Raw genomic sequence first — 13829 nt, 5'->3', positions numbered from 1 at the left:
AAAAACCAGGATCATTTATTCAGCATTGTTAAGAATTCACATCAATGAAACATTAAGCCTCTGTAGACATTAAAAAAACAAAAAAGCCTTTAGAAGCAAAATTTGAACTTTGTCGCTGGATTCAGGTGGCTTCAAAGTTGAGGATCATTATTGCATTCAGTAACATAGGCATTTCCTGAGCATCTTGGCCTAGACAGACCATCCTACCATGCTTAAAACTTTCCAGTATTTCTCTTTAAGTACAGGGCCAAAATAAAGATTATTTTTATTACATTGCATTTTCTTTTTATTTTTCAAAATTATATGTAAAATGAGAAAGGTTGATTCATCAAATCACCTGCCTCTTACCTGTGCATGCATGCTAAGTCGCTTCAGTTGTGTCTGACTCTTTGTGACCCTATGGACTTTTAACAACTTGATCCAGTTATGGATGGTGTAACATAAATGTCTACTAGCAAAACCTCTCAAAGACATTAAGCAGTTAGTAGCATCATCCCTATATTCAAAGGACAGTACATTCAGTTCCTTTGATCTGGGCAGAAAGAAAGTCATGAACTGCAGTAAAAGTTCAGATTCAAAGGACATTATCAAAAAGCCAAAAAAACACAAACCTTTTTCATCTCATGTATCTTCACTGATTAAATATACTTTCTAAAATAGTGAATGTAAATATATGTGGTCAACTAAAAAGTACAATATACCCTTGAGGGATTACTTGCATGTCATATTTTTTAAAATCTCAGATGGATCTTAAGAAATGTATATAAATCCCATTTGCTCCAGAGAAAATACCTAATAATATATATTTTTATAATTATTAACTTACATTCTATTAGAGAAAGTCTCCTTTTGTTTTGTCCTAGAATTCTGAGTTGACATGACTTTGACCTGGCTACCTTTCTAAAAGTGCTGTCTCACTAGAAAAGTCAGTGTAATGTTTCCATAGGAACTTATACTATTCTGATATGAGACAGGTGGGAAAAGATCTACGCTTGTGTTAACATGGGGCCATGATTTAGCAGAATTGCTACATTTTTTTCCAAGATTTTTCTTTTCACTTGCCAATATCAGTAAATTATTTTCCTCACAAGATGTTTTATTTTGGTTTTTGATAATTAAATAGAAAAAGCCCTATACTCCCTTGTAAGACTATATTATTGCTGTCTCTCAGAAGAGCAGGTTAAACATCAAACATAAGAAAAGTAATAACAAAGAAAGTCTTGATGAACAATTAATATTATATATTTTATATACAAAAAAATAAAAACCTTTAGGGATTTTTTTTAAAGCAAAAATCAAATCTTCATCTTTAATCGTGGCACTTTTATAGCAGCTTCTCCAACTTCTTTTGATATGTCTACTCCCAGAGGACACCTGCATCAAAACCAGACAAATCACATTATTTCAAATATTTGCTTACTGGTCTGTCACTAGTTCTGCAGACTGTTTAGAATTCTGACAAAAAATATATGTATCTAGTGTATAACTATCATATGTGATGGTGATTCCTGAATACATATAGAGTAGGACCTCAAACTAGCAAAACAGGTTAAAGGAAGGCTAGAAATCTAAATTTGGCAATTTTTAAAAACCTCTTTCATTATCCTAAAAAAAAAAAAAAAAAAAGAACAAACAAAAGAAATCTCTTTGAGGTATAATTGACATGTTGAAAACTATACATACTTAATGTACACAATTTAGTGAGTTTGGGGTTGAGATGTTTTTCAAAGAGTTCTACTGCTCTCAAATACTGTAAATAAGTTAAAAGTTGAAACAAAAAATTACAAAAAAATGCTTTATGCTCTACAAAGTTAAAAGGCTAAAAAGTTTACCATACAGCTAAGCTATCCATTCCTACTTCAGAAATTCACCAAGCTTCCACCAGCTCTTCTCTGAGGTTTTAAAAGCAGGCTTGTTCCTTTCTACGTTCCTTTATTACTGGTGGCAGGAGAGGCCTTAGATCCTACCCTCTTCCTCTGTTCTTCCTCAGTAAATAACTTTGGCCTCAGATTTCTGCTTTTTTTTTTTTACATGTTTAGCATATTGCCCTATGCTAGGCTTCAGCTGGACCCCAACCTAAAGCCATCATCTCCAGCCTCAACACTGCTATAAGAAGGCTGTGTTGGATCAGACGGTGGATTCCACCTGAGGCTAGGCCATCAACTAAAAGGATTCTTTTTGTCATTACTAACTAAAATCTGTTCATTTATGCCCAGCTTTAATAGTCTACGGTTCACGTGGCTGATAGTTACATACTAAAATGATGAAAAGCTTTGAAACAGCAGATGAAACAATAATGAAAATAGAATTATGTCAGATTATGAAATATAATCATGCTTTACTATTTTTACTATTCCGGAATTAACTTAGACCAGAACTTGATAACAAATTGAAAAGCTGTGCTACTCCTAGGAACTTCAATTTGGGGAGGGGAAATAAGGATTGCAGAAAATAAACTATCTTTTGGCACTTTCTCAGCATCCTGTGGAGATGTATACTCACAACCCCGTCTCACACCAGAACACTTGGGCACATTTTTGTTATTTTCAGCAAGGCAATTGGTGCTGAGATGGTCCTGACACTGCAGAAGTCCAGGTCATGGACATGGTTTCCATTCTGATCCCAAACGAGAGAATTCATCATCCTTACCTACTCCCTGTTTCTAACCTTTAATTGGTTAACATTTGTATAATTTATTGCTATAACAAAAATATTTCCTGTAAGTTATCTACCACCTAGTTTAGAAGAAAAAAAAAATTAATGTCATCTTTCTTCAAATACCACCAGAACGTCAATGAAAACATTAAATATAAAAGCAAAATCCAGGCTTTGACTTTCACGGTACAACCTGCACAGACATTATGAATGGTGCCACATACTTTGGTTCGTAGCGGATGCCTTCTGTGTTGTGTAAAATGCCCAAGCCAGCACGTAGTCTTTCAACACCATTCCTAAGTAAGAATCATTAAAAATAAAATAACTAGCTGAAGATTTAAAGGAAGAAAATTTAGCATGATGCAAGAGCAATTAATATTTGCATAATTATGAGTGAGCCACAAGTATCCTGTGGCTTACCATGCAATCATGATGCCGTTATCAGTGCACAATCTGGCAGGAGGACACAGCAAAGTGCACTGGGTTGCATTTGTCACAATTTCCAGAGCTTTTCGGATATATAAGTTACTTGCGACGCCTCCAGATACAACCTGAAAAAGTTCAGAATACCGAAGTGAACAAATATCACATATGATAATGAGGTAAGCTGTGAGCTAAACCTGGGGGGAATACCGGCATTATACAATAAGACTATCACATCTTGGTAGGTGGGTAAATGATTAAGTAGTATATCTATATAATCAACATTTGGAAAAGAAAAAAAATCAACAACTTCAATATTACCATATGATCACTATCATTTTTGCACATTTTCTTCTAACCCTTTCCTTATAGTACAATCATTATACAGTATTTTAGACCCTGTAGTTTTTGCTTATAAGCAATTTTTTCATTTTACTACATAATTCTTAAACTATTACCTTTGATATTTGTGTAATATTCCATTTTGTGAACATACTGTTTAAATATTTTCCCACTTTACAATTTTTTAAAAGGATGAAGTTTAAGATACAGTTACACAGGACATTTATCAAGCCTTTTAAGCATATTTAAAGAGATTTCATCAAAGGAACATAAATTTGAAGGAAACAGTCCATTTTTCTCAAAACAATGATAGCAGTTATACTGCATTTTGTTTCACACTGTAAACCCTCTTTTATTCAGTAAGATGCAGCCTTGAACATTTTTGCCACACAGGCTGTACCGATGTCCTATAAAAGTGCCACACCTGTACAAGAAATGGCTGTTAGTTTTTATTCTACATAATCTCTTCCTGTCAGGGACAACATATGGCATAAAGATCTTTTCATCCTATGCTTATGGTCAGTTAAGCTCTGGAAAGGAAAGGAACATACTGTAAAGGATGACTACTATTCTGTAATGACAGGACTTACCAGCACTGCGCTACTTGGCCGTAACAAGCCTCTCTGCTTGCAGAACAGAATAGCACGATGTGTTCTTTTTGCAATGTGGCAGGCCACGGTGTGCTGGACTGCAGCAGCAATGTCTGCAGCTGAAGACAGGATCTGCCCCTGCTCAATACCTGCAGGAATGAGCAGGTATTTTTAGGTACCAGCCAGTGTTACTTATCTGTCCAACTTTACTAATTACAAATATACCTTCCTCCTTTTCCTTTTGCATTATCATCTTATCAATAACGTGTTGAAGTCCAGAAAAAGAAAAATCACAATTTTTAGCACGTTGCATGGGAGGTTGGAAATCAAAATGCAATCTATTTCCCTGTTTGGCCAAATGTTCTATAGCCTTCCCGCCACTCATGGTGGAGCACTCTGGATGTTTTATTAAGGAAAGTCTTCTTGCTACCTACCAAAAACAAACAAAACATTCTGTAACATCATGAAACTGTACATTTTGAAACCAAGGTACAAAGGAAATGATTCTTATCCTGGATGAATAAGACATGCTATACTTTTACAACGAAGGACTGCTGGTGGGTCAAGACATACATCTTGCTCCTTCTGACAAATGATCAATAGTGGCCAATCACTGCCTTCCTATCTACTTTTGCTCTTCTCTTGGGGATGAAAAATAGGTTTGGAAATGACAATGACTGCTCAATTATGAACTTCAGAATAAGAACCTACCCTATTTCTTTTGAATTTCAGCTTGATAGAAGGTTTTTTATATAAGGAAGTCATTTTTAGAATGCTAAAACAAAGGAAAATAAATTTGCTTGTCAGTGGTATCAGCAGTTATAATATTTAATAATAAAACATTGTGTATCTTTAATGTCCTTATGTCATTTTTATATATCCTCTTGTTTCAGTTTTAAAAGGTACATTACACTTCACAAAGCACTTTCTTTCACGTTATTTGACTAAAAACATAAATGCAGTATATGCAAACTATTAGAGCCTTTATATACTGATGTAAACCTCATATCATCTTATTCAGAATGGGTAAGAAGGAATCTTTCATACAATTATGCACTGCTCTTTTTGTTTTTTGCTCACATAATATTTTTCAGTTTAATATATTATCCAGAAATATTTAGATGAATAGTGATAGTTCATCTATTACTATTCAGCTGAAACAGACACCTAACAAAAAAGAGTGGAGATATTAATTCTTAAATAATTACCTTGTCAAGCATGTCGCCTGGTGCTATGTCCAAAGACTTTCCAAGAAGAAGAAAATCTGAAACTCCTCTAACTAATGCCAAAAGACAATGACCTCCAGAAATCAAAAGAACTAAAAAAGGAAATTCTACCTTATTTGTTAACCTAATAGTAAGTGCATGAGCCTCCATATGATGAATGGGAATGAAGGGCTTTTTAAACTGGTCTACCAGTTGTAAGCTAAATGATAAACCTACACCCAAGCTTAAAGCAAGTCCTGGCTTTATGGTAGTTGCAATTGCTGAGAGTTCACTTGGAGAGACTTCACTGGCAGAGAGAGCTTCTTGCACTATGCGTTGAATATTTTCTCTATGAAGCTGTTGAGCTACTGGAGGAATAATCCCACCTGTTCTGAAAGACATAAAAAAACCCCCAACTTTTATAAGTTTAAGATTGTAAAAATTGAGGAAGAAAAAGTATGTATTATGGCTGAAGGCACGTTTTCAAATTATCATTACATAGCTAAAAACATCAGTAAGTCTATTTTCTAATTATATGTGCATTATAATATGTAGTACATTATAAGAACTCAACATGCAATGATTAAGGATGTAATTTACTGTTGCTGACTTTGCAAAATTGTACACCACAAACTCCAATGGATTTATTTCCTGATAAATGAAATCACCAAAATAATTCTGAGAAGCATTCTAAGGAAGAAGTCTTGAATAAGGAAAGGAAATCAGGATTTGGGGGAAAGGAATCTATATGCAGGCAGGGAGATTTTTAAAGAGGTTATTGCAAAAGTATTTGTGTAAGGTTATTACATCTTAAACTGAGTGATCATGAGAATGGAAAGGGACCAAGAACTGAAAACTGTAATAATTTTAATTGGATATCAGGGGAAGGGGGAACCAAACCATCAAAGGTAAATCCTGAGCTGGAATGACTGGGAGAAAAGAAATCCTAACAGAAACATGAAGACAGTTTTGTGAAGAAGACGAGTTATTTTTAAACACACTGCACTTGAGGTCACGGTAGGACAGTAGACAGCTTGCAATCCTGAAATAAAGTCTGGGAATGCAATCTTAATCCAAGAATCCAATTTTGATTTTTGGTCCATTAGGACAAGCAGTGGACGATGACTCCAAATGTCAAGAGTAAAGAATTAGAAGGCAAAGGTTGCTAGCAAAAAAACTGCCAGCATGTGACTGATCAGAGGGCAGAGCAAAAATAGAGGGTCTGCAAGATATACCTCTGCTCTCGAAAAAAGAACTTCAAATATTTGATGATTTGATATTGTAAGATCTGCAGGCTCTATACAAATGGCATTAGATAGTCAAAATATGTATGTGTCAGTCAATGAGGGCGCTATTTAAGAGGAATTACCTTATTTCAACACATTCATATTGTAATACAATTTTCCTTAATTCTTTAAAGCTACTTTTTCTTCTATATTCCTCAATTCTGTTAATGGCATCAATAACCTCCAAACTGCTTAGGTTTCAAGGCTCATCTTTATCTCCTTTCTTTCCCTCACTTTCCACATTTAATTAAGTTTATAAGTATTGATGAGGTCAGGCTGTTTGATTGTCACCACCAATTTCAAAAAGCTCTCATTAAGTCATTCTATTCAAAGCCTTCTAACTATACTTCTCCAGATACTTTCTCTGATCCTTGGAGTTGTACTATACTGTGTTGCCAGAAAAAAAGCAGTGATGACTGGAATTTGGGAGACTTTAAATCCAAATCCTCTCCCTACTACTTATTTTTTCCTTCCCCCACTTGCCTACACTTCCTTTCTTTCTGTGCCTCCTCTATGTATTCTAAGGATTATGCTAAGCATCAGAAATGAAAGAGATGAAAAACACAACAGCTTTATTCTCAAAGAATTAACAATGATTGCTAAAAGTCAATTAATAATCAAATAATTTTTAGACGGTATGGAAAATGGATGACTAAGGAACAAAGCTAGTAAAGAGGAATGGAAACCATTTAGCTTCAAGGCTGGAGCCAGGAGTTCAGACAAGAGACAATAAAGGTTTGAATTAAGTCAGTGGAAAGGAAGAGGAAAGTTTCCATATTTGGAAGGTAGATTTACCACGACTGGATGACTGATTTGGGTACAGAGTGGTGAGGGAGAAGTCAAGATTGTCCTCCAGGTCTCTGGCTTGGAAGAAAGGAACTCCTTTCCTAAGCAGACCTCTATTACTTCACTTTACATGCTGTTTTACAACAATCTATTTACCTGTTTGTCTTCTTCACTAATTTATAATAGAAAGAGAAGTACTATTGTTACCAGTAATAGATGGGGTTTTTGCAGCCCTTCCTATTTGACAAGAACTACATTATATACTTTAAAAGAATTCACACTTAATCTTCACAACAATATTATGAGCTGGAAGCCATTATTATCCCCATTTCACAGATAGGGACATCGAGTCACAGAAAATGGTGCAAGGTCTCCAAGCTAGTCAGTGGCTGAATCAGAATCTAAAGCATTTTATATGGTAAGTTGTTCAGAGGAAAAAATCATATATTTGTACCCACAGTGCCTCAGATGCTGCCTTGCAATTGTAGGTGTTCAATAAATGCTGATGAGCTGGAATCAAACAGCCTGTATATTCTTCTCACGTGACTTACACCCTAGCTAAACTGAAAGTTTTTTTTTTTTGTCCAGCGCCTTCTCACCTCTTTGCCTTTGCCAAAGACACTATCTCAGTCTACAATGGTTTTTCCATCTCCATTCATTGAAGGCCTATCTGTCTCTCAAGGCCACTGACCCAAGCAACATGCCAAGTGTTATGCCGGCCACTAGGCAGAGTGCAGTGATTAATTCAGACACAGCCTCCATCACCTTGGAGCTTAGAGTCTATTTGGGGGAAACACTGTAAATAGGTAAACATAAAAATTATGAAAAGAACTACTAAGAAAATAAGCAGGATATGATGATATAGAATAAACTCGGTGGGAGTACCTAATTCAAAGGGGTCAGGGCAGGCTTTTCTGTGTAGTTAACATTCCTATGTTCAGATGTCCAATAACCCCAAAATAGTAAAAGGACTGTGAAACTGAGGTGTGGTGATAAGTTATGGTCTGTACAACTTCTGTGATACTTACTCTATGCTGGCTTGCACTCCTAACTTTCCTTGTAGGTCCATATGTCATGTCTCAAAGATTAGGTTACGCTTCTTAAGGCAAGGACTTGCTAGTATTTCACTGTGCCTTATTAAGGCCCACCACAGCCCCTTTCATATAATATGTAACCATTAGAGGCCTACTCTGCCCTTTCAAGTATACTATTTCTAATTATAACATTCTGTTGTTATAACTCTCATGCAACCCACAATCTCATAAGGCAGGTATTATCTTTCCTATTTTATGGATGTGAAAACAGAATCAGAAGCAACCTAGATGTCCATAGACTGATATGGACTATTACTCAGCCATAAAAAGGAATGAATTTGAGTCAGTTCTAGTGAGGTGGATGAACCTAAAGCCTGTTAAACAGTCAGAAAGAGAAAAACAAATATTTATGTAAACACACATATATGGAATCTAGAAAAATGGTACTGATGAACCTATTTACAGGGCAGGAATAAAGACACAGGCATTGAGAACAGGTGTTGGAGAGAGTGAGATGAATTGAGAGAATAACACTGAAACATATACATTACCATGTGTAAAAGAGATAGCTAGTAGGAAGCTGCTGTATATAACACAGGGAGCTCAACCTGGGGCTCTGTGACAATCTAAAGGGGTGGGGAAGGGGCAGGGGTGGGGTAGGGGCAGGGGCGGGGTAGGGGTAGGGGCGGCGGGGGGCGGGGGGGAGAGTCAAGGGAGCAGGGACATATGCATACTCATGGCTGATTCATGCTGCATGGCAGAAAAGAACACAACATTGTAAAGCAAGTATCCTCCAATTAAAAATAAATTTGAAAAGATGAATTTAAAAAATAAAACAGATTCAGAGAGTATAAGGAACTTCCCAAAGTCAGAGCCAACACCACTGCTAATTCATGATTCAAGTACAAGTTAATGATCTCAAAACGCCAACCTTTTTCACTACTCAGATGTTGGAAATTAATGGCTTGAAGACATAGTTGTACTACACAATATTTTAATATATTGGAGTTACCTACTAAGTTTTAAAATTTGGGAGATATTACCATAACATTCTGGATTTCCATTCTCTTGAAAATTCTTATGATCAAATAACATAAGGCCTACACTCCTGTATGGCAACAATTGGCTGGAGTGGAGTAATGACGTCCTACAGTTATTTTCTACATTATTCCCAGCCCACTTATTTATGCGATCTGCCTGGTGGCCCTCTGGAAACAGCTGAGGTTATAAACCTGGCACCATCCTGTGTTTTAATACAACAGTATATTATTAAGTATCGACGTGACATTTATATATATTTATATTTGTGAATAGGATTTTCTTTTTCAGTGATTAACACAGGCTGTAGGTCAGGTCATACTTTCCTAGGACTTCAGTTGAGACCACGAAACATAGAGCTGGACAAAAGGAAATGGCATTGCTGAAGGGAATTCATAGCTAAACCCTGAAGTTTGTTTCTTTTTGGCAACAGGATGAGCTCAGGTTGGGAAGTTACTGTGGAGGGCCTTAGAAGCCAGGGTGAAGGGTGTAAGGTTTTCTATATCAGTTATTAAGACTTTTGCACAAAAGAAGAAATTGGATCCTAAAGTTTACCTTTTATATGTAATAAATTAAGATTTTATTTCATTTTATTTTTCAAAAAAAATTGGAAACTAGCAAGATAATGCCTACTCACTTTAAATGAACTTCAGTTTGGGAATGTATTGCTTCTCCCAAAACATTTCCAGCTTCATCCACTACAGCAGCTGCTGTATCATCACAACTGGTTTCAATTCCCAATACTAGTTTATGAAGAAATAGTTTTCCAGGATGAAAATGAAAACTTCCTAAAAATTCATAAATTTTCCTTCTTGATGGTTTAAAAAAGACTCCTGCTGTCTTATTCAATATTAGCATATTTACTGTATGGGTAATTCCTAGAAGAGAAAGAAACAAACTATTACTTGGAACTGACATTTGCCACTAGCCCATTCAGTAAAGCAAAATTCCTGAAAACTTGGTTTATTTTTCAATATATAGTTTTATAAAAATTTAGGAAAGTTTTGTTAAAAGTTGGCACAATATTTTAAAGGCTGTAAGAAACTGTTAATATAAATAACTATGAATGAATATAATGCTCTTTAAGGGGAACATTATATAGATAAAATTACATATAAAATTTCTGTATTACTAATACTTGTATGCTATTCTTAGCAAACGACTATTCTTACAGTACAATAGTTACACAGTCACTTGAAAAGTGCTATTTATTTTTTTATAGCCAAAATTAAGACAAATGGTTGTTTTAAAAAGTCAAAACAATAAAGGCAAAGCAAAACTAATGAAAGTTAACGCCTTCCATTTCCCAGAAACATCTTTCAAAAGAAAAATTTAATCATGCGGTCGAAAAACAAGAGTTCACATTAAATACACAGTAAGATTCAGGCGTGTAAGTTTAGACGAAAGCGTTCTCATAAAGCTCATCTTAAAAGAAGACCTCAACTAAAACGACCATAACCTAATACCTATTTTATCTATTAATTACAATTTTTCGAATTAAATCTTCACTTTTGCCATAGATTTGTCATACCAGTGTGGATGCTCAGTTGTGTCTCTTTGCGACCCTATGGGCTGTAGCCTGCCAGGCTCCTCTGTCCATGGGAGTTTTCAGATAAAAATACTGCCATTCCCCCTCCAGGGGATCTTTCCCACCCCGGGATTCTTTACTAGAGCCACCAATAGAGATCTCCACAAATCCTCTTCTCTCCAATAACAGCTGTCCATCATTAAAGCACTTTGTTTTTTTCACACTCCCAAGCATTTAGTCTCATGTCTCCCAAATCACCTTGTTCTAGAACCTTCTAGAAATTTAGTAGATTCTTTCTCTATCACACTAATGGACAAAATGGGAGGGCGGGGGGAAGAGCGAATATTGGAACTTTCATTGTTCCACAGGAGCAGGGGGGCGTCCAGGGATTGGAGATGAGCGACCTATTCAAAGAGGAGAGCTGCAGAGGATGCAGTCCCAACAGACACGCCATGATAAATTAGATTTATAGTCACTAAATCCAGCCAAGGAAGCTTGTGCGAAGCCCTTCTCCTTGGAGCCAAGCCGGATCCCAAGTGAACATGGTCTGTCTTGGGACCTGGCCAGCGCTGGTCTCTGCTCTAAGAGGGCGAGGGATTCTAACTGGAACCGCTATTCTAGCCGCACGAAAGCAACAGAGAGAAGTGGGCTGAGCTACCTCACCCACCTTGATCGTCAACGACAGTAGCTAGTACTGATCTCTCCGTGCAAAGCCGACTGAAGGCCCTTTCCCATGCGCAGGAAAGCCTGAACTTGCCACCCCGGAAGTGATGTCATCAACACGGGGCCAGCGTCCCGTCGCCAGGGTCAGCAGCTGTTTCCCTGAGGGCGTCACTCAGAGTAAATACAATCGCGCAGCCTGTCTCTTCCCTAGATGCTCTGCGTGCGCTCAAGCAATTCTCCCAGACTTGTAGGTAAGAAGACGTCTCCAAGGTCACACGGCTACTGACCGATACAGCGGAGACAGAGCACAGATTCGACTACGTCGCATTTAGTTCTAAACACTACGTACGCCACAGTAAAAGAAAAAAAAATTTTTTGCCTTAGGCTGGAATTTGGAAGCCACTGTGAGAAAAGTATGGTCTTTGCTTACTCTGGAGGTAATCTTCAGCATAGTTTGTACTCCTCCTATTCTTTAACCTCCTTCAGTCTTTTTTTGTTTTTATTCGTAAGTGAACTTATTACCATTTGAATAGCTTTGTCTGAATCTATTCTTTCTTCTTCCCTGAGAGGCGTTAAGATTTTACCGCAAGGTCTTCATATATTCAAGGCTGGACAGGGCTGGCACATGTTTGTGCCTTTCTTGGTGTGAAGGTCTTGATACGAGGTAGGGAAAGTCACAGTTATGGTCTAGTGGCAGATACGTAATTCATAATTACCAGATATGAAACTTATGGTTATCAGCACTCTACTAAGAATTTTTAAGGTAGAATTTAATGTTTATTAAAAAGTTCATTTATATATGACAATAATAAACATAATTAACAATAAAGTGGCGTGTACTGTGTGCTAGGCACTGTTGCAGATTTATTTAGTCCTCATAACAACCCCATGACGTAGTTAAACTGTCTTCATTTTACATATGAGACAACTGGGCAAGAGAGTCTGGGTGATTTGCAGATTACACAGCTAGTAAATGCAGAACTAGGATTAGAAGTCAGGCCATCAGCTCTGGAGTCTGTTCTCTAAAGTGGTAGAAAATAGCTCATATTTTCCCTAGGATGCATTGTTGACCCAAAAAGAGGAAAAAAGAAAAATTAAGACCTAAAGGCTTTAATAATAATTAGTCATCCTGATTGCATATGATAGGCCAGGAATTACTTTCTCTTATACACTGGGATCTATTCTGAACATAAAATCGTTCACATCTGGTATTGTTTTTCTTGCAACTTGAATTACATTATCCCAATGCTCTCCTGTGTTGTCAAGAGTTATCCCTGCTATGTTTGGTTGTATCAATAGATACCTTATTTGGGCACTCCTTATCTGGGTACTCTTGGCTGCTGTAGAGTCTGAATGCTGCATTAGGTGAAAGAGCAGAACTTAAGGACATTCGGAAGGAATTTGGGGCTTCCCTGGTGGGTCAGTGGCTCCTCATCTCAATGCAAGAGATGCAGGTTTGATCCCTGGGTTGGGAAGATGCCCTGGAGAAGAAAATGGCTACCCACTCCAGTATTGTCTGAAAAACCCCGTGGAGAGAGGAGCCTGGTAGGCTCCAGTCCATGGCGTTGCAGAGTTGGAGATGACTTAAGAGACTGAACAAAAACAGTAAGAATGTGGGTAGTAGAAAGAATGGCACTTAGACCAGTCCTACATATTTGGCAAGTGAAGGTATAGTTCTTCCATATTCTTTATTACACTGAAGAAGTTATTGGGGGAAAGAGACGTATGCTCTCTGGGGCTTGTCTGGGCTTTCATGCAGATCACATCAGATGGTTTGAATGCCACATTCATGGGCATTCTCAAGAAAACATGGCCTAACCACTGTAACTGCAACATGAATTGAGAGTTTGGAATTATAAGTATGTTCACGTTCTCTGCTATTGCTTAGCTTGCCACTTGTAAACTTTTTATGTCATACTAAATTGGATTTTCACATATCACGTACTTATTGGGTTCTTTCCTTTTTCTAGGCAGTTTACTAGTTGTTAGGGATAAAAGATAAAATATCCATTTTCTATTTTCAAGGAATGGAGTCTAATAATGTGTGTGCATGCTCAGTTGTGTCTGACTCTGAGACCCATGGACTGTAGCCTGTGAGGCTCCTCTATCCATGGAATTTTCCAGGTGAGCATACTGGAATGGGTTGCCATTTCATACTCTAGCACATCTTCCGACCCAGGAATTGAACTGGCATCTCCTGCATTGGCAGGCAGATTCTTCACCACTGAGCTACTAGGGAAGCCCCATGAGTCTGATAACAGGCAATTACAATTCAGCAT

The 13829-nt window shown here is 37.1% G+C and overlaps 1 protein-coding gene across 2 annotated transcripts; it reads right to left on the bottom strand.

Moving 5' to 3' along the window:
- OSGEPL1 (O-sialoglycoprotein endopeptidase like 1) lies at nucleotides 1-11677 on the bottom strand. 2 transcript variants are annotated; one of them, XM_061135143.1, is made up of 8 exons: nucleotides 11555-11677; nucleotides 9997-10237; nucleotides 5219-5606; nucleotides 4236-4440; nucleotides 4011-4159; nucleotides 3076-3206; nucleotides 2880-2951; nucleotides 1-1374 (listed from the first exon to the last, which is right to left on the bottom strand). In XM_061135143.1, exons 2-8 carry the CDS (start codon nucleotides 10215-10217, stop codon nucleotides 1296-1298), a joined length of 1245 nt encoding a protein of 414 aa, XP_060991126.1. In that variant the 5' UTR covers nucleotides 10218-10237; nucleotides 11555-11677; the 3' UTR covers nucleotides 1-1295. The 2 variants fall into 2 exon arrangements, with proteins under 2 accessions (XP_060991126.1, XP_060991127.1); XM_061135144.1 differs by having other exon boundaries at nucleotides 5453-5606.
- Between the last annotated feature and the right edge of the window lie 2152 nt (nucleotides 11678-13829).

Source organism: Dama dama, chromosome 33, assembly GCF_033118175.1.
Source record: "Dama dama isolate Ldn47 chromosome 33, ASM3311817v1, whole genome shotgun sequence".
Lineage (NCBI taxonomy): Eukaryota > Metazoa > Chordata > Mammalia > Artiodactyla > Cervidae > Dama > Dama dama.
Note: the sequence above shows the minus strand (reverse complement) of the source record. Positions and strands in the feature narration are given on the sequence as shown.